Source organism: Copidosoma floridanum, unplaced genomic scaffold (assembly GCF_036245765.1).
Source record: "Copidosoma floridanum isolate Cflo_tuat_1 unplaced genomic scaffold, Cflo_Japanese_pri ptg000025l, whole genome shotgun sequence".
Taxonomy (NCBI): Eukaryota; Metazoa; Arthropoda; class Insecta; order Hymenoptera; family Encyrtidae; genus Copidosoma; species Copidosoma floridanum.
The window spans coordinates 1,724,571-1,746,126 of NW_028321902.1; the positions used below are offsets into that span (position 1 = coordinate 1,724,571).

At 40.3% G+C, this 21,556-nt stretch overlaps 2 protein-coding genes across 2 annotated transcripts in view; both read left to right on the plus strand.

Annotated features, from left to right (window-relative positions):
* The window catches only part of bru3 (CUGBP Elav-like family member bruno 3), an 825,259-nt gene that overhangs the window by 210,160 nt on the left and 593,543 nt on the right, over positions 1-21,556 (plus strand). The gene's annotated exons all lie outside the window — the stretch shown is intronic.
* On the plus strand, positions 15,884-17,957 carry LOC106641473 (lactase-like protein). Its single transcript, XM_089595447.1, has 6 exons — positions 15,884-16,020; positions 16,618-16,925; positions 16,997-17,339; positions 17,415-17,565; positions 17,649-17,831; positions 17,952-17,957. The coding sequence occupies exons 1-6, from the start codon at positions 15,884-15,886 to the stop codon at positions 17,955-17,957; spliced, it is 1,128 nt and encodes a 375-aa protein (XP_089451573.1).

Consider the following 21,556-nt stretch of genomic DNA (forward strand, 5'->3'; position numbering starts at 1 on the left):
TTTTCCTAAACTCCCAAACAAGCGCGATTTACGGGTCCCAGTGCAGTCGACTCGGTTCCGGAAAATTAATCAGCGAGTAAAACTGATACCATCAGCGCGACAACCAAACTGCATTTCCCTAATACCAACGATAACGAGGCCTCAGGGCTCCCTCGCCGGATATTTACGTAACTTCTTATTAGAGCGCATAAATTCATTGCATTTTCCGCGCCACCTGCCAGCTAACTCGAGCCCTCTGGGGCCTTAGTGGTTCTATTAACCCTTTACGGTACTTCGGGGCTTGCCGCGCCTAATCAGCGGGTCTTTCCTTGCTGTCCGCTCCTCGAAAGTTCGATCGGACTGTATACGCGTGTGTACATGATTGGAAAACTTATCTGATCCAAGAAGTGTATTTCCTGAAAATTCGAGGTCCCATTGGAAATTCTGATAAACAAACACACGAGGGGTAAACCCAAACAAAAGCGGAGTGAAGAAAAAGGAAGGAGCCCACGTGTTTGCGAGGACGAGGCTCCCACGGGAGTTCCCCCCTTCCTTATCGTATACTGTTGGGTGGCGCCGAATGGCCACGACGCGACGATCTCGCGGGGATTCCCCTGCCTTTATCTCTCCTGCTTCCTTACGAAATTTAATATAGAGACTCGATTGCGAGGGAAGTAATAAAATTGCTCCCTCCACCCGCTTCCTATGTACTGTCTACTAACAGCGCGTGCGGCCAATCGCTCGGGAAATCCACAGAGTCTGGTCACATGTGCGCTTGTCCTGTACGCGTATACGTATGAACTTGCGAAGTTTCGTGCAGCTTAAGGTTGAGGGATTCTTGTTGTTTATAGGTTATGTTTGCTTGGGGATTGAGCAGCGGTTGTTTCTGTTTTTCCAGTTATTCGTTAATGATATTGAAGTAGCAGTGAAAATAATAACATTAAGAATGTTTATAATAATTATGACAATTGTGCTGTTCAGCAGCAAAATAATTCTTTCATTTTTCTTCTCTGTTTCAGGTGAGTCTCAGATCTATTAACAAAACTAAGGGTGTGCGTAGCCATAGGTAATGTTTTTTAAAAATTTATTTATGTAAAAACATCAATTGCGTATTCTCGTGAAGTACCTCTGATACCACAAGTTTGTAAATCTTCCAGAAAATTTTTTTATAGATCTAATACAGCGAGTACTACATTTGCTTATTATTTACATGCCTGATCATGAGAACGACTATAATTATTGCAAATACCGTAGTGATTCGCCTTAGAAGTAACAGATGAGTGTAGCATAGATAAATATAAGGTGATAACTAAGTGTGTAACATAACCTAAACTATGTAAAACCGAAGCAGAACGAACTGATCAACCCTTCGAGTTAACAAACTCTTTTACTCACGAGTATTTAACATATTGCGTCTTAAAAAGTCTTGAAATTGTGCACATTTCTCTCAGCGTGGGTGCTTCGGCCGTTTTTTATATCCCCACCAACGATTTTACACGATGCGAATGGAACTCTTACATAACAGTATCACCAGCCAAAAAAAGAAGCTACAAAAGAGTCCCCACAAAACCTCTTCCTGGGGCATTCACCCTTTTCCTCGCGAAAAGATACCCACGTAAAAAAAAAAAAAAAAAAAAAAAAAAAAAAATCGTCGCTAAAGCCACGGGAGGGCGTCCTAGTCACTTTCTTACGGAGACACTTCTTCAACATTATTAATATTCACGGGGGCACGGCGTGCCCGTACCACTTCCCGCGGATACACTCGCCTACGTTAATGCACACACGAAGAAAGATATGGCGCGAGGAGGGACGAAATAGGAAAACACGCACATACACGCCGAGGGTTAAAGAGAAATTGGACGATCGTCCCTACCTCGCGTCATATGAGGAAGTTCCTCTCGAGAATGGTCGGGACTGTGTAATCAATTATTACTCTTGCACCACCAAGACAAGAGCGAGTAGCCTATGCATGTTAAAAACGTGGTACGGCTGCTGTTGATGCTGCAGTGGTGATAGCACGAGAGAATTCAAATGGGATCCTCCGTGGCGCAGCATCATAATCGTATGTAATATTCATGCGCTCGTTTCTTAACATTTCCGGTGCCGCAACGTCACACACGTACAGCAATCCACAGCCGGAACCGAGGAGGCTGAAAAAAAAAAAAAAAAAGACATGACTCCGACTTCCTAATAATCTTCGCCTTTCTTCATCCTCCACGTCGGAAGTTACAACCTCCCGGGAAAACGTTTCTCACCCCTCCCCCTCCACCTGGACCTTCTTCCCGCTATAGCCAATTTCATAATACATGCGCGCTCACCGCCCAGCGAGCCATGTATAAAACATTCGCCGAGTACATTGCTGAATTTCCGGCCCGGAATTACGTAATCCACCGTGGCATCGTGTCAGCTGACTCCCTTTCTCTCTTCTCGGTCTCGAGCCGCGAATTAAAATTCGGCATTCGAAAGCGCTTAAGAGAAGGTGGACGGAACGGGGGGAAAGGGCGGTTTTTCTTATTCCTTCTCCTTCTCCTCTGGTGGCTGCAGAGTGAATTTATTACGCGGACATTTATTCGCGTTATAAATGGCTTTGCCGGTTTTTTCGCGGCCGAATCGCTTTGGATTCGTGTTAATGCTTCCGGCCTCCTCTTTCTCTCTCTTTTTTTTTTTTTTTTGTTAGGAAGTGGATGAATAGGAAAGTGATCTAAAACAGAGGATGAAGAGGACTTTTTGGAGTTTGGCTTGATAGATGTTTTTTTGGTTGTCGTATACTATTATATAATTCAGATCATTCGGTAATTGCTTGAGAATTTTTGGAATCTGGCTCCAACAGTAGATGTGACGGATCTGAAAAACTTAACGAAGCGATAGAAGTGGAAATTATTGAGTCCATTTAATCGCTTTGATCCTCTTACTGTGATCGGCATGGCAGCAACTAAAATCACTTGAATCATTTATAAGTTGAGATTCTAGAAAAATTATACGAAAAATCTCATGAGATCACTCAAACCACGAAATCATTCTCACATAGAAATCCAAGAGTACTACCACCAAATGCTTCCTTTGCAAAAAAGAAGCAACTTAAATATTTCATGCAATTCAATTTCAAATTATTTTAAAAATAATCTTGAAATCATTAAGGACTTTCTAAAGTTTGAAACCATTTGAGTCCCTCACGTTCAAAATCCAAGCCAACGAGTATACTTCCAGTAAATTTTCATCATCCAAACCTCGTAGTTCCACCTCGTTGAAAAAATTCATTTGCCGTGAGTACACTTCAACTCCAAAAAAAAAGAGCCTCTCTAGCGCTATCGGTCCACGTTCCTGTCCTTTCCCTGCAATTCGATGCACGCAGCTCTAAAAAAAAAGGCACAAACCCGCCACGATAAGCAGCTTGCACGCACCTAAATTCCGACTCTTGCGCACAAAAAAGAGGAAAAAAAAAGTTAAAGGAGGACGTAAAAAAAAGAAGAAAAACACGGAAGAGACGGGGAAAGGAGAGGCCGGAAAAGAAAGGCTGCTGATGTGTAATGCGAAGGGGGGAAGAGAGAGGGGGATGAAAAGGCGTGTCCGGTTTCTACGGCGTTTTGCCGTGCTTTCGGCTCGTATTTCGCGCAGCTTTATCGACTCTCATCTCATATTTTAAGCAAAGAGAGAGGGAGAGCCTCTTTGCGCGTGTACACTTGTACACGCGCGCACACCACGGCAGCTCGTGCTCTCGACAAGCCAGTGACGCCCCGTATCAGATGTTGCGTCCGCTTTTTCCTCTCTCTCTCTCTCTCTCTTTCGCTCTGTTTCTTATTTTTTCTCTCTCTCTATTTAGTCTCCTTTTCTGCCTTGCTCGCTTACTTTTTCACTAGCCTCGGCCCTCTTTATGGATAAGGGAAAACGCAGGACCTCTGAAGAATAGACTCGCAGATAGAGAAGATTACCCGAGGAGTAATTCTTTTTTCACCCCCTCTGCTTTCGCTGCGGTAATTAATTTGGCTCGCTTTGACTTTTAATTATTTTGCTGGATGTTTATTGTCGAGCTTCTTTAGTTACTTCTGAAGATGGCAGATTGCGTGGGTATAGGTATGGTTTTTCTTTCGTTACGCAAGACTTTTGGTCCAAGTAGTGATGGTCAGTATTTGGTCAGCCACTTTCTTAATCAAGAGATATTCAATCCGTAAACTCATTTGGCATCTCATAGTAAGATCCATCAAAAGTTAATTTAAACTGCTTATGAATAAACATAAACTCATTGTAAGTGAAATGGTGTTACATATCTCGGGAAATCAATCAATCTTTTCAGAGATTCAAACCCAAGGATCCTGTGAGTGAAAAAATTTTTTGAAGTGTATTTCTAATGAGAAAAAGTAAATTTTGTTTTTTGATCCTAAAAAGTATGTAATGCACTACTTTCAAATAGGCTAACTGTGGGTTTTCTTTTTTGTAATTACATCTGTAAATTATTAAAAATCATACCAATATTTGAAAAAAACAATTGTTCCTGTCCTTTCCACGTATATTCCTACATTACGTAACTTCATGTGAAAATAACTTGAACATTTTCAATAATTTATTGCAAATGATCTAATAATTAACATTGAAATCATTATGAAATCACTATAAAATAATTTGGAAATCTCAATTCGTTTGACTCTGCACGTGATAATGAGTATTCCCTGAGTAGTACGATTAATTACGTACGATTGGCAGTAGAAGAGTAAAACCTTCCTTACTAATGCAACGATCTAATGAAACAGCCCTTAAATCTCTGCGGTCGCTTTTCGCGGCTACATCTTCGGACCATTCGTTCGCTATGGAGCTACATCGCTCGTGCGGTAATTAACACACGTGGTTGCCAAGAGCTCAGAGCCACTAAGAAATCTCGACCGCGTGTTTCATGAATAGATTGGACAAGCCGCGGTTGTACGGAGAGGAGTTTTTGCCAGAACCCAAGGATGAATGGTTCGTTGGGTTTTGCTCCGATTAGTTTGTGTTATTGCCGGATCTACTCGTTGGACTTGTTTGAAAAAAATTCGTATCTTTTGACGATAGACGATCCCCCTAATTAGCTCACCACTGCCTAAAAAATTCAAACAGAAAAAATGATTATCCACTCAAGTGTGTGTTTATATAATATACACAAATGCGTGCCCTATCACCTAGTCTTTGACAAACAAAAAAAACAAAAAAAAACCAGCTCTGAAAAGTCAACGTCTCTCTCCCCGGCACCTCGCCAACTATGCTCGGTACGTTGCGCGCAACCGCCAATTCATCAAACGCAAAGCAAACACGCAAACACATCGTTGCCCGCTTTTTTTACCCGCGTGTATACGACAACGGTTGAAAAAAAAAAAAAAAAAAACTGGTAGAATTTCTCTTTCACTAGCTTTGGCGCCTGAAGGGAGGCTGAGAGCGGGAAAAAAGATATATGACGCGAAGGACTTATTCCAGAGCTCGTTATGCATACATTATATGCTGGCGTTTACCTGTATATTTTAGATTCTTGTTTGTTTCCGTAAAGATAGATGTGTACGAAATATTTACAGATTCTTTGAAGAAACAGTACTTTTTTTCATAATCAAGGTTGTTCTACTGTGAATCGTAATTTTATAGTAACCTAACCATGTTTGATTGAAAAACAGTTGATAACTTAAGAAATTACCATTTGAAAACCCCATTTTCCACCAATGAACTGAAATATTCAACAAAGCTTTTCCCATCCCTTAACTACCCAAACAAAAAGCACTTGTAGAACCACATTAATATTTCATTTTTCGGTACAGCCGAAACACCGGCATGCACAGCCGAATACACTCGATTGCTCGCGAATTCAAATTTTTGCCGCACTTCGCGAATAAATTCTCGAGAACTTGCGCATATACATTCGTTTGAGAAAGCAATCTTGTACTCCCAAGTCGCAAGAAAATCGCTTCACCATTAAGTAGCCACCAGTTGCTCGATTCCTTGCACACAACTCGTCTCATTTGCTCCTCGCATAGACGATCCATCACCATACCCTAATTCCTTCTCGTGATCACAAAAAATCAATCTCCATTAAAAAAAAAAAAATTGTTCACAAAGTGGCAGGGGGAAAAAAAAAGCTGGCCCTTCCAGGCGCCGCTCTCCGCATACGGGCGTCGATTTAATTTGCTCCCTCGCTCGCGCGATTCGGAATTCGAAATACACGAATCGATACTGCCTTCGTTTTCTATTCCGGGCGCGTGTGTCGTCTCGCTGCCGGGGCGCCCTAGAGGCTTCAAAACTGCCGGTCGCGCGCCACACCACCCAGTTGCTGCTGCATAGGCATAGACCGAATTCCAAACAAGAGCCGGAGCAGCCTCAAAAGCGAGACTCCCGCAGAGCGTTACCCGGAAATTGGATTCTTCGGAAAAGTGAGAAGAGACGGGGGATGGGTCGAGGGGGTACACGTTAGGGTGGCGAGTACGTGCATCGATTAAGTTAGGAATGCGGGTGTGTACACGCTGAGCTCCACTGATTCGATACTAGACTCTTGCAAGATTCGTTCGGGACTTTCGTCTGTTTATATTACATCGGTGTGCTTTTATGGATTATAATCGGTACACGTCCTCTTTTGCCAAAACGACACCTTGATTACAGTACTGGATGACTGTTTAGTTGAAAAAAAAAAAAAAAAAAAAATTGTCGGAAGCAAGTACGAGGCTGAGATTCATGCGACTCGGAGCAGGATTTTTCACCGATGCGGTGACGAAAAATAAAGCTGCCATTCGAATCCCCCGAGTGGCACTGCAGCGCTAACCAGAACGCATTATCGAATCGCTCTTGGCTCACTCGCGTATCGCATTACACCCCCGCGGATAAGGGATGCCTCCCCCCCCGGTTCCACGAACGAGCGATGATTGCGACGTCGTTATAACCGTACCGTGGCTCTGGAATCGAGTTATGCGCCCGGCAAAACGAAAATTCAATACCTCTCCCCCCCCTAACGCTCTGTCTCTAAGTTAAATACGAGTCTGGCACGTACAAATATATACACAGTGGAAGCGCGACGGTGTAATGGGTATACGCGGGATGTCTGCGCTCGGAACGCGCGTATTACGGAAGGAAAGTACGTTACGATCGCGGCTCTCGTAGAACAATGGCTTTGTTGCTGCGCGCTTGGAAGCGTATACAGCTAGCTAAAAGAGAGAGGGTTGAGGAGGAGGGGGGGAATGTATGGCGCACAAGAGCGGAGAGAGACTATCCCATTGTGTCGGAGGGACTTGATGTATATTTGCGGAGAAAGTTTCCCGTGTTTTGTTTAATGGCTCGCTCTCGCGAAAATTTAACTAGCCCTGGCTTTTCTTCTCGGCATGATGTTGTCGAGGAGATTCGAAACGAATTGTTTATCGGAGTATCAAAGTACCACTTCATTGATGTATTCAAACTGGTTTCAACTTTTTTTTTTTTTTTTTCTTTATATCCGATATCTTGGAAAAGTTTCAATAGATTTATAACCTGTTGTTCGGTCGTTTATAAATCATTCGCTTTTACCGTCAGTCGGTAATTTGGAAAAAAATTCCTATACATCTCGCTGTATCTGTTCGATGGATTTACACGTGGGCGTGAACCAGACCACAAAGTAATTTTCACTCTCTCGCGGTCTACAGCTGCCTCGCTACTCTGATTCTAACCTCATCCAGCGAAGCAATGCGATTGTGGCTTCGTTGCTGCGATCTCGTGGTATTATTTTGTACGTCTACAACGGTCCGAGTGGTGCACTAGTGCTACGTTGATTGCCAAAAGAAGAGCACCTGATGCACTTCGCGTTACCCGTGTATACAAGCGTGTACACGCGATAGACTAATGTGCGGTTGCGGCGCGCTACTGCACTTCTGATGCTGCTGATGTTGGATTTAAGCCTTGCACGATGGAGCGGTGATGGATTGCTTCCAGAGACGCATGGATTGTTTGCTCGTTAGGGTGGATCCACTCGATTAAATTAATATTTAACATTTAACTTGCGGTACAATCAAAATCCCAAGCAATCGCCTACGTTATAATTTCCCTGGATCTGGATGATTTACGTAAGGAAAAGTAGTGAAAAGAAAAGAAAGAAAAACGGCACGTCTCGGTCCGAAGGTCGTCGGCCACGTGGCTCTGATCCCTCGTTAATATTCAGACAACGACGTGGGGTCGGCGTGGTCTGTCGCCTTCCTCCCTCCCTCGCCCTCTTTTGCATTGTATGTCTCGAAGGCACGGGCCAATGGAGGGCACCTAGTGGAAGTAAAGAAAGCGAGACCACGAAAAAAGCCACGGTCGGACGAGGGAGGCTCTTAGGGGATTATCGGATCCTTGGGAGAGCACGGCACTAGAGCCCCTCTGCGGATATTCGGGAGGAATGTGAAAATAGAGGGTTGTATTGGTGTATGACCGCCGAGCAAGTGTGTTTATGATCATTGGTGGTTCTGTTTTTGATCATCTTTTTCTTAAAAATGGAGAAACACTGGGTGCCACGAAAAATTTTTGAGTTTGGTAAGGGATAATGTAGTTAGCTTGGATGCACTTCAAAGCGACCGAAAAAGCTGACTTTTCGCACAAGCACACACCGTAGACGAAAAAATAATTTACAAATTGTGTGAGTTCGTGCGCAAAAAATTTCAAAGGCTAGCCTAAAATAAATTTTCAAGTCACCACCACTGAGAAGTAGCTTTTGGGGCTAGTCAGCTATTTCAAAGAGAAAGATAGAGAGAGAGGGGGGGGTCTGTCGGAGATAGTCGTGCGTGCGCGCGTGCATTAAGCCATCCCTGACGGCACAGCGAGCGAGGCGCATGCCAATGAGCTTAATGCACTCTACTTTGTCACTGGCCGATCTTGGGAAAAGGTACATACCAGGTGGGAGCGCGAGTTTTGAAACGCACGCCTGCACCGGCGGTCACGAGTCGTTTCGCTGCCATGGCTTTCCTCGTTAAATTATCTTGACGTGGGATTTTTGCCTAATGGAGTTTTTACCGTTGAGGAGCTCCAAGCTGGGTGTGTTTCATTTGGGTACGTGTGCCGTTGGTTCTTCCTACGCGAGATTCAAGAGCTTTACAAAAGGGACGCAATTTGGTATTTTTTTTTGTGTTTTATTTTTACTTAATCTCCAAAAGTTGACCCAATTTAACTGAAATCTTCAACGTTGATGGTTAAGTAAACTCTTATCTGTATTACTCTTATAAGGAGCTTATCAATGCCAACATTAATATTGTAATCTAATGTGCGACCATGTACGCTGGTACGCATCAGAGGAAAGCCGAGATTATGTGCGATTCGTTAGGGTTTTGTGAATTGGAAATTATTTTAAGTTTAACTAAATTAGATTTATTTAAAAAAAAGCTACTAAGCTATACTAAGTTGGATTTTATTTGAAAAGTGTTGCATTCCTTTAAGACCCTCTGATTTTTATCATTATTTACCTTACATCTTCTTCAACCCAAAATTAGTATGAATTTGCTTCTATACTCGTTTTGTTTCTACGTAAACAATATCGATGCAAACTTTAAAAGAAAATCTGATAGCAGTCAAGTCTAATTCTAATAGCACCCAATTAGATAATTTTACAATAAATTTTACTATAAAAATCAAACCTCGTGATCAGTTTTCACCAAATCATATCATGACGTGAATATATCGTCTATACAGTTTCGCGTGCGCTTGAAATTTCCACCAAACCATCACTACGAAAGCCGAGAAAAACTGCTTAACTCCGCCAGCTTATCTCAACCAAAAAACCAGACAGCTGTATCGCTTTAGAGCCGCACCTCCCATCTCATCTCATCTCAGTTTCTCCCTCCGGGGGAGGAAGGTATCGCATGCTGACTCACCGCGCGAGAGTCGCTCGTGCGCGAAACACATATCCACCTCGGTCGAATACCATGTCCGAATTTCACGTGTGCACGTATATATACATGCCCACACAACTGACCCTTCAACGTAAACATGTATCTACATACAAAGGGAGGCGAGGCTTCTAAGGAGAAATGCAGGCTGGCAAATCTGATATGCGCCAACGTTGTGTAGCGTATTATATCGTACAGCGGGCCTCTCTGTGCGAAGGTTTTCGCTGGGCTGGCAAGGCCTCGTCTTCTCGGATGACTTGGCTCACCCATTGCGAGCATTGGCCCTGCTTCTGCGGCACAGACCAGCGCGAACGAAGTTAACTGAATACGAAGCATGTTCATTTCTGTTTAGAAAGTTTGGACCATTTTGAATTGAGTTTTGAATGTGGCTGCGAGATACCGAACCACAGTGTATTGGGGAACAAAATATTTAGGATCTTTTGATCTCTTGTAATGCTAACCTGTAGAACGATTTTTCAAAATCCACCGACTGAATTTTCACTTTTGCTGAAGGCTTTCAGATAAAAAAAGATTTCAAGATGACTTACTTATGATTTCAAAACGATTTCATGACTTCAATGCCGATTTCAAAATCATGTAGGAAAAAAAAAATTGTATGTAATGTTCGATTTATATCTATATAATAATAATATACACTTTAAGTAAAAAAACAATTGAAGAAGGATCGAAAAATTACAGTCAATTTCGTAAAATGAGTACACAAATTTTTGAACAGCTTAGCCTATGATTTCAGATTCGGCTCGTATACATATTTTAGCATTGAAAAAAAGTTCACTTTCTCTCTCTACAGCTTCTCTTATTCGTCAATGACTTCATGATTATATTGATTTTGTTATTTTTTCAACACTTCCTCATTAGATCTCAATTCACTTGTACATTCACAAACTATTCCAATCGATTTCAAATTCATCCCGTGAGATAGATCCAACCCATTTCATTGTTTCAATTTGAATCAACTTGCAAACATTTTACAGCGTAGCATTGTTGCTTTAAGCTTGTGCTCGTTAATCTCACGATGCATCCCTAAAATCCTAAATCTCGAACGAACGTCCGAAAAGAGGAGCAACGTCCACAGCCCACTGGAAATTGATACAATTCCGACCCGTACCGAGAAAAAAAAATGCCTTCAACCCCCCCAAACCTATGCCGACAAACAGTACCGAATTTCCCGCCTAACAAGAGAAAAGCTCGCCCCGAGGCCAAACAAAGCCTTCGCAACAGCAACAACGGCTGGGTAAAAAGTAAGAGAGAGAGGGAGAGGGAAGGGAGAAAGGCCAGCGAACATGGTATCGTTAACGTCCGACCCGCCCGCTCGGCGGAGGCAAGCCAGCCGGGCATGAAGGCGCGCGCATCTTTGTGCCCCTCTCGCAAAGGTACAACGGGAGGGAGAATCATAACGCGTTACGAGCCTTACCTGCGCGGGGGTGTGTGTGTACGTGTGCTTGCAGTTTTAATGGCGTCGTGAAAAGCGCCGGAGCTATATGTACGCACCCTTCCACCCTTGGCTCTGAAAGGAAAGCCGTGTGCTGAGGGAGGCCTCGCTCTTTTATTTTCCCATGCGTAAAATCAACGCTGGCGAGCTGATACTGTAGGGCTGGGTATTTCATTTTGGCTGTCTTACCTTTTCTCTCTCTCTCTCTCTCTCTCTCTCTGTACCTTTGTGTTCGCTGGGTGCAACTTTTTCTCTGCTGCGCTAGCCGATCTCGTGTACGTTCCCTTGTTTCCTTTTTGCTCGAGGGGAGATTTCATCAAAGTTATTGCGCATCGGCGGAAATGAAAGCTCCGAAATTATGGGCGAAGACGTTTGTGTTTTTAAGGTGAGATGTGTGGCAGTTAACGCGGTACACGCGTTCTATCGGTGAACAATTAACTTTTTGCGATTCGCCTTGAAAAATATATCTTTGGAGCATCAACTCGGCTATAAAGGCGAATATTGCGCGTGTACCATTTTTGGGGACACGTGATTTATGTTTATGTGGTTGGAGCTTTCGTGTCGAGGTATCGAGTGGATTCGTAAAATATACGTTTCTTTTTGTACGAGATGAATAAAGTTTAGCGTCTGTTTGATAGGTGCCCGTACGACCTTACTTTGATATTGCAAACCAGATGAAAGGAAAAAACTTATTTTGGACTTGTATTTGTATGCTAGCTTAGGTATGCCAATGCGTTGTTACATAAAGTATTTCAAAACGATCACCTGTTAGGTGGAATTTAAGTAAAAAAAGCTTCGCACGTTGCGTCGGTCAATCATTTTACATAAGCATGGAAATTTCCTTACTTTGACTAAATTTTTTAGAAACAAATTCCACGTCTCAACTCAAGTTTAGTTTGGAGTTCCGTCTCATAATAACATGCAAGAGTAATTTGAAAGCTGAGATCCCGCTGGTTTCTTTGCGAGCTAACACGTAAGTTTGACGCGAGAAACCTGGAAAAAGAAGTAAAAAAGCCGCGAAGGAAGCAGCGAGACAGGGGAGCTTTCATCGCTCCACTTAATACCTAAAAAAGCCCCTCACTCTGGTTTTATTCTCTTCGCGCTGTAAAAAGAAAAGACCTTCGAACCTTCCTTGATTACTATTTCAAGACGCCACCACCTTTTCCTTAATTAAAAAACAAAAAAAGGCGCAAGGAAAGCCTTTAGAATGAAAAAAAAGGTGACGCATTGTCCAACGGCTACCTAACCGCGTTGCGTCGCACGAAATACAATGCAACGATGACGCTCCGGGAGGACGATAAGCTGCGACGACTCGAGACAATAGATATACGGGGGGATAAAAATGCGAGCCCCGCGGCCATTGTTCTCCGTGACGAAGTAAAGGGCTAGCGCTTGGTCGAGCGAAAATCAGCGATAGGACTAGCCCCGGGTCACGCTTCGATGCATAATTCATGTGGGCTGGGAAAAAGAACGGGGGACTTTCTTCGTTTGGATCGATCGCTTGCATGGGTGGGTTTATTGTTGTTGGTAATTACACGGGAGCATTTTGTGGAGTCGGGCGTTAAGAAAAAGTGCATCGATAATGACATATCGATGGGATGTCGTTAAAATGTTCCGCGATTACGGTCACGCCACGTAAATTTGCGCTTAATTGGTTTACAACGAGCTAATGTGCTTTTTTCACCTGTTGGTATTTCCAGTGAACGAATTCTTCGTTAATTGGTTGTGTACTATGGTCAGCTTATCGATGCACTACTGGAGATTACAGTAAATTTTGTTGATATTCGAATTACAACTATTGATTTATTACAACGAAAAGGGAGTTTAACTTTTAATATGTTGCATTATGATATTTTGATTTTATATTGTATCTTTTCTATGACAAATGTTTCTTTGTCGTATCCCTATGTTTCTTTGCAATTATAAATGCTCAACAGTAATATTACTTCTAACCACATGGAGTGTTTAGTACAGCATCACTTTTACTCTTCAGTTTCATTTTTCAAATTCTTCTTATGATCAGATGGTAACCTGCATTATTAATGGCCGTGCTGAAATATAAAGACGTAATGATTCAGCCTAATTCAAATATTGCCAACCAATGGTCTTTTTCCAAAATCTTATTATTAAAATGATTTTCTATTGAATGTTTCTCTTGAGATTTTTATATCAACCATTGTGGTTTTGAGGTGTGACCATAGGCTGGTAGTAGGATAAGTCACATCCTAATTGGTATCATTTTTTTTATTTTTGCAGACACCACGTTATGGTGAATCGTATATGTCAGAAATATTGTAGACCTACTAATACCAGCAGATGTCAGAGATCCTTTGTATTGATTTTTTTGGTACCAAAGTCAGGTCCCATCGATTATCTTTAATTTGGTCAATAAATATTCCTGTAACTCTTCTCACCATATAAATAACACTAATATTAGATTTACAACTTAAGCAAGTGATCTACATGATTATAATCGTAGATTATTCCAGATAATTCCAGTAACTTTTAAGATTTTATAATTTCTTTCCTTTGCTTTGATTTGATTACTCCACTACAAAAGCTCATTTTGATATCAAGTTGATGATGATTCATATTACTGATAAACCAAAATTATTAAATAACATCTTTGATCCAAAGTATATCTTAAGAATGTAGTCTTAACTCTCCGATATTAATAATTGTATTGTGATCAGTGATGTAAGCTATATACTCTTTTAACGAAAATCTTCCCAAATATCAAAATGTTCTTTTTTTTCTTCTTTGGTAATTATTCTCAATGGTTTTCAGTTGCATCATATATATATCAGCAAACACGAAATATTATAATAATTGAAACCTCTATGCAACTCTCAAAGTCATACGGCTTATAAAAAATGTCTTTGCGTTCTCTAATTTCTTCAAGTAACCCAAGACCACTACATAGTTCTAGCAAAGATTACCAACGCTAGCCTGATACGAGTAATCCTCTCTAGTACTGCAAACGTACCACATGCTGTTCATTAAGCTACTATCGTCCATAACTTTTCCACACGTGGCCAATAGTGATCTACGAGGCCTCTCGGCACAAGCAAAGAGCTCCGGTTGCGTCTGACGGGCGTAATCGATACTACCCTTCCCTTAGTAACGAGGTCATCGCGGGTATATCAGTAATCAGCGGCTCTTTTCCACCCTTCTTCAGCAAGGTTATCTAAATTATAAACAAGAAACAGCTATCAAATTTTGCCCTCAAGGTATTCGGTCGGGGTTGTTCATTATACCTGGGTGTAGATAATATGAAATTTTAATGATAATTATATTTTTTCAGCTTTTACTTTACGTTATCGAATTTAAACAAGAGCAATTTTGCTTGTGAATATCAAACTTGAAAGTCTTACTTTTGTATTGTAAATAAGTAATCATTATTTTAATAACATGGAACAATGCATTTTTTTAATTCAAAAATAATATGATGCATATCTGAAGTTTGAATATCAGATAATACGTGATTCTTAAGTTGATCAATTGTTGTAAAATCGTTATTTTCTCAAAAAGTATTACTGTCAATCACATTTATATACAAACTTACATGAAAATTTAGATAAATTTTGACTGCTTTTCGTGTAAATCGGTTACCAGGTAGTTCAACGTTTTAACAGTAAAGCACATTTGTAGTAGGAAAAGTTTCTTTGAAACGCTAAGACATGACTTTAAATAAAAGAAAAAAAAAAAAAAAAATTAATAACTATAATGATTTCTTCTGCACGACACATTTTTTACATTACAAATCTTCACTCAAAATTCGCTCAGCATCACTACTTTCCTTTCGGAGCAATGTGCACAAACGCAGTCAAACTCAAAACCCTTAGGGAAACATCTAGGTACACGAGGGGAAAAGATGTCGAAAAAAAAGAGGATGGTGGTTGGTAAAATTCAAAATGCAGCCGGTGGTTAAGCTGTCATTAAAATGTTCCGCAAGATCGACTACTGCAACGAGGTTGTAATGGTAGTAATGACTCCTTTCTCTTCTCTTCGCTCGCCATCTTCAACGATTCCACACGTATACCCACGTACACCTCACACAAACCTATATCGATAGTATTTTCTCTCATTTTCATGCCAACGCAGCCCGAACGTCTAGAGCTTCGACTTTGTTTTATTACGAAGCTCTAGTACACCCGAAGAATTTCAAACTTGAGCTGCTCAACTTTTCATCCATATACTACCTCCTGGAAACTGAGAAGAAAAAACGTATTCTTGAATTTAATAATCATCGGATAGATCGTTTTTTTTAAAAAAATGCAGAGATATGAGCTTACGAAAAAACATAAGCTAATACCAAACGATATTTAATTTTTTGAACTCAAATTATCTGCCCTTACCTTCTTTACTCAAGCTTTTGACATTTTCTTTGAATGAGTAACTTTGCTGGCCCAAGATTAATAAAAAAATTTTTGGAGAAATGTTACTCAACATACATTCCAAGAAACAACAAGACGATGTACCATTGTTCAAAGACTTTTGAACAGTGAAAGTAAAATTTTTTCCACAGTACAAAACTGCACCTGTAAGCAGTTAACGCTTCTCATGCAGCTGTGCACATACGCACTCTTGCGTAACTTCGGTCTAATATGAATACATCGCATAGATGCAGCAAGTAGATTATCATAATTACGGTGGGGATTCCATAGAATTCAGTACGCATCACTTGAAAAACTGGAGACAAGGCAGGAAGTGGTGTCCAAAAAAAGATACTTTGTTTAGTTGGATGTCAGTTCTCTACCAGTGAGTTTGAAGTTTAGAAAGTTTCTAGTTGAAAAATCACTCTGGTTGTTCAAGCACTTGGAAAAAAATATTAAAGATTTCCAGTTTTCGTTGAATATGTCAATATTTCAATTATCTTTTATAACAATTGTGATACTCGTGATTCGAAATACTAGATCAGAAGAAATGAATTTGAAATTTCCTCCTGGATTTCTTATAGGCAGTGGTTCGTCTGCTCTTCCTTTTGAAAAAGCATGGGATTTTAGTGGTAAAATGGAATTTGCGTTTTGCGCATTACCCTGACTGTTACAATTTTTGGTGTATTATGTCAAAGTTCTTCAAGAGTACATAAGTAATCAATACCTCTAATTGTTATAGGTACACAAGGTAATATTTTAAATTCTTCTACACCAACTCAGCTACGTGTAGAGGATTGTAGTTACTCAGTAAATTTCACTAGTCCTCCCTACTGCAAACTTCAAGAGGACGTTAAACTGATAAAAACTGTTGGGGTATATACATCAATTACAAACCAAAGTTTTCTCTTTAAGTTACAATCATTGCCATAACCAACTGAACATATTCTTCTCAGTTTGACACTTACCGCATTTTTGTAAGTTGGGCTCGAATCCTTCCAAATGGTTACCCAGACGTCATTGATCGAGAGGGTTTAAATTATTACAACATTCTCATAGATGAACTTTTGAAGTACAACATAGAACCAATTGTGACGGTGTATGATTGGGATCATCCAAAAAAATTAGAGGAAATGGGTGGATGGCTTAACGAACGGATGGCGTACTATTTCTCCGATTATGCTAGATTGGTCTTTAAGGAATTTGGAGATCGCGTGAAGATCTTTACGACAATGAATAGACCACGTGTCTTTTGTGCCCTCAAGTATCAATACAAATTTTTTGGACAACGTAAGTTTGGCATTTCTAAGTTCCATTTGACTAGACCATGGCTTTTGTTAACTTATTCTTTTAACACGTAGAAGACAATTTTATGAACTTGAATCACTACACCTGTACCCATCACATGTTGAAAGCACATGCACTTGCTTATCACGCGTATAATCGCGAGTTTCGTCGCAGACAACAGGGCATTGTTGGAATGAACGTTGCTTGTAGTAATTTCTACAACAAAAATATAAACGACCACGTTAGCAGTGACATAGGCTTCGAGTTTTCATGTGGACACCTGTTACACCCGATTTTTGGTAGCGAAGGTGATTATTCGCCAGTTTTAAAAAGAAAAGTCGCTTTGAGAAGTAAAACTTTAGGTCATGGAAAATCCAAACTACCAGCTTTTTCCAAGGAATGGATTCAACATATCAAGTGAGGATTAACCTACTCTTCCTTCATTCAATAATTTCATACGAAGAATTTACGTGCCTGTAATATTTATTCAAGAGGTTCTGCAGACTACCTAGGACTAAGCCATTACGCTTCGTTCCTCGTTGAACAGTTGCCTTTTTCCCAAACACGTGATTGGCCAAATGACGAAGGTCTGAACTATACCGTGGATCCAGGCTGGCCATCTGCAGCAAACTCAACGTTTAAGGTTTGTAAAATAACTCACGTAACTAACACTACAAGGACTTGCTAGTGATTTTTTAAATAATGTTTTGAATGTATTCATTTAAGGTTGTACCCAAGGGTTTTGGCGACGTTTTGCGCAAAATACGAGATAAATACAACAATCCTCCAGTGTATGTTTTGGAAAATGGTGTGTCGGATGATGGTCGCTTGTCAGACGATTGGAAAATCAATCATTTACACTCGTTTTTAAAAGAAATGTTGGTTGCTATCAATAGAAATGGTTGCAATGTACGTGTATACACAATTTGGAGTTTTTTTGATGGTCTTGAGTCGTCTTTTGGATACAGGTAACAATCATACGTCTTTAAGTGAAATTAAACACGATGAACAAGTAATTTTCTATTTTAGAGATAAATTTGGCTTGATATATCAGGATTTCAATGACAAGAGGGAAAAGCTCAAACTGAAAAAGTCTGCTCTTTGGTTTAATGCCATGCTGAGATTTCGACGAATTGTATCTCCAAATGATTTTTATTTTCATCCGCTAAAATAAATCATGTTTTTTTTCCTTGTTATTGAATATCACATTTCATAGGATGATGCTCTTTTTTACTAAAAATAAATTATATCTCTTAAAAACTTGTACATACTTTTAATAAAAAAACATATAAATATATATATTGTTTGGTACCATTTTCAATTGCGATTCATCTCATAATCTAAAGATCTTACAAGGTGGTAAATCCGTCAAAAAATCATTATGGATCTTCTATTTGACTCCCAAACGCAATCATATCGCACACGAAATCTTTTGAGTAATCAACACGATGTTAAAACTACATTGCATGTTCGCATACGTAAGTAAGCCGATCACTTTATCTCACAACTGATTCCACCTGACAGATTTATAATTCAATGAGAGGTCGACAAAGCCACCTCCGAGAATTAACGCAAGTTTGAAGATTGATAAAGAGAGCACGAGAGCAGCCTCGAATGCTTAATCAAACAAAAGTGCCAGAGTGAGTGAACTCTTCTGAACCTCTTCCACTCTGAAAAAAACTCACATACAACAGAATCACGCGCATTCGTGCTTGCAAAGCACCAGAGGAAGAGAGGCAGAGGAAAAAGGAAAGGAACTTCTCACCTCCGAGAGCATAAGAAGAAGAAAAAAAAAGACGTCACGGCTGGAGAGGAAAGGGGGAGAAAAAAAGTTCGCTCTGAAAAGCGAGGGAGGATAAATTTTAAGAAAATACCTTACATAAAGGATCTCGAGTGGAGAGATGGTAAAAGCCGCGGTAAGGGAGGCGGGGAGGAGCAAAGAAACGCTCTTCGCGTCCGGCCTGAAAAGAAAAGCCTTTCTTTCCGGAAGCATGTGGATGGCGGATGGCTCTTGTACATATAGACCTTCTTAGCCGAACCGGAGGGTAAGGACCACGCGGGATGTGGTTCCCATTTTATTAGGAGCATCTCTCAGCCAGGGCATTTTATATCATTTGTCCGGCGTCATCTATTCAGCTGGGGCTTCGCAGCATCTCTCTCGCTCTTCTTTTCGTCATCTGTGTACCGATTCCATCTTTGGCCTTTTTTTCTTATTATTCCTTATCTTCGAGAGATGTAGATCACAGCGAGTTTCGTATTAGATTGGTTGGGTGCACCAAATTCCAAGATGTATGAAAAAAACATTGTTATCAAAAAAGTTCTTGTAATATTGCTTCTTGTATCGTCCAAATCTCTTTTGTGATTGTATTTGAGATAGTTGATACCTGTAGAATAATCATGGACTAATACTTACAAGTTTATTATAACAAATAAACATCAATAAATATTTATTATTTGGACGAAGCCTACACTGTGTAATATCTTATTTCATTTAGGGAAACAAGGGAATTACTCTGCAGAAAATGACCCTCGAATTTTTAAAGCTTTTTACAACCCATAAACTAAGAAACTAAGTGTTTATCCATCATAAATTTTCATAAAAAATTATAAAATCTAGCTTTGTCATGACATTTACTATTTTTTTATTTTAAAAAAACTGATAGCTTGTAAAATAATTTAAAATATTTTTAAACGGTTACTTGAGGAAGCCCCTTAATTTTCTCAGAACGATATAGAACGGATTATGCATTTGTTGTTTCTTACATAGACAATGAAATCGTCATAGATGAATAAAAAAAAAAATGTTGTCCAAATACCTCTAGAAACTCAAAGGTTTTTGGTATGTTGTAGATGCAGTCAACGTGATTAATGCAAACCGATAATAAAAAGTGTTGGAAAATTTACAAAATATACTTTTTAGCAGCTGTTAAAATGAATCAGTGAGTATGTTATTTAGCAATAAAACATTTCAACGTGTATAGTTCTTTTTTTACCAAATCTGATATTTTTCGAAACTAATATAAATTACGAGTATATTTCCACTACTGTCCCCAGCAGACGATATCATAAAAGGTTAGAAAAAAAAACTTTACCTTCATAATTAAGTTTTCTTGTGAATTCGATCGTTTACCCTTTAATTTTCATATTAGAATTCATTCTTCATACAAAATATTGTAGAACGAAAATTTGTAGGTATAACTAAAATAAATTTTATACGAATATCGAGTTTTTGCAATGAATAAAATTAAGGTTAGTGCCGTTGTTTCAAGTTCTGGTGATACTAACAAAGTCAAGTACAACTATAAACGACAATAAAAAACTCATTTTACAATAATATTATACACAACACGTTCAAACCTGAATCTGGTATCTTTATGTGCTTCTGATTTTTTCCACCAGGGTGGCACTAGTAGTAAGTCAACACACAACGAATACACACCTTGTCTTTTTACGACTCTATTCTAGAAACGTACGAATTCAAACAAATGTCGTTAACTTGATTCACAGCCGCTTAAACCGCATTTTCTCAACTTCAACACCAGCGTGAAAAAAGAAAAGGAACGTAGAGGTCAAAAAGAAGGGGAGAGGGGGAATTAATCACGTGGCTTTCATTCACGCGCCGGCACTTATGGGTTCACCGGTCACGAAGTGACGCGAGTTTGATGTTTAATGCACCGTCTTAACCTAGCATTGTAAATTATCCGCCTCCGTGTATACATGTATAAGCTATCTTGCTCGTGGATGCCTTTTATGAAACATTAAGTTGGCCAGCGAGTTTTATTGAAAAAGTTTTCGTAGTTACACGGAGGAGGGCACAGAGAGCTCGTGTATAACCGCTCGATGCACAGTGACGTCGACGACGCTACGAAAGCGCTGAATATTCATTCGACTGCGCGATAAGCCACGCGCATCTTTGTGGGTCCGCGTGTACACGGAGCTTTGTCGCGGAAACGCGTAAAAACTACCCTCGAGAGGAAGGTTTTCAAAGACACTCTCTTGATCATTTCCCAAAAAAGTACACCTACTTTTTTTTTTTTATGTATTAGAGTGCTCTACGTCCGGCTCCTTTGATAAGGGCACTACTATGGGCACTTAGCACTTGGGAGAAGGACACGGAAAGGAAGGGAGACACCTCTCATTACTGGGAGGGGGGAAGGGGGAAATTAGGCAATTTTTGCTGCGAGAAGGTCGTTTAAACCCTCCTCGAGGAGCATTGCGTGATGAAAAAGCACATGTGAAAAGTCACAGAGGTAGTTACCCGAAAAAGTCGCACTGGCCGGGAATCGAACCATGGTCTCCCGGCGTCCCAATCCACGACCTATCTAGCCGACTGAGCCACCGCGCGCTCAAAGTACACCTACGTGATGCAAATTTTTTTTTTTCACACCCCTTGCGTTCCAAGGAGTGGGAGGGTGGAAAAAGAATTCTTCTAATTACACCTTAGTCCGTGGATATTAATCATCCAAAAACGAGGTTGGCTCGGCGAGGGTGGTGGAATAAATGTTTCGAGTTTCCGTGCTGGTGGCTATCTTTTTCCCGCGCGTTAAGAGTCCAACTGGGTGGGTTCAATCGCGGAGGAAGCTCCCCAGGCTCAATTGATAAGGATAAAGCTGGAATTTATGTCTTCGCGAGCA

What these genes read in the sequence shown, in the direction of transcription:
- LOC106641473 (XM_089595447.1), top strand. Translation starts at nt 15,884, where the DNA reads ATGCAGCAAGTAGATTATCATAATTACGGTGGGGATTCCATAGAATTC. An exon ending in TGGATGTCAGTTCTCTACCA is followed by an intron (nt 16,021 to 16,617) that starts GTGAGTTTGAAG and finishes CATTTTTGTAAG; the next exon opens with TTGGGCTCGAATCCTTCCAA. An exon ending in GAATGGATTCAACATATCAA is followed by an intron (nt 17,340 to 17,414) that starts GTGAGGATTAAC and finishes TATTTATTCAAG; the next exon opens with AGGTTCTGCAGACTACCTAG.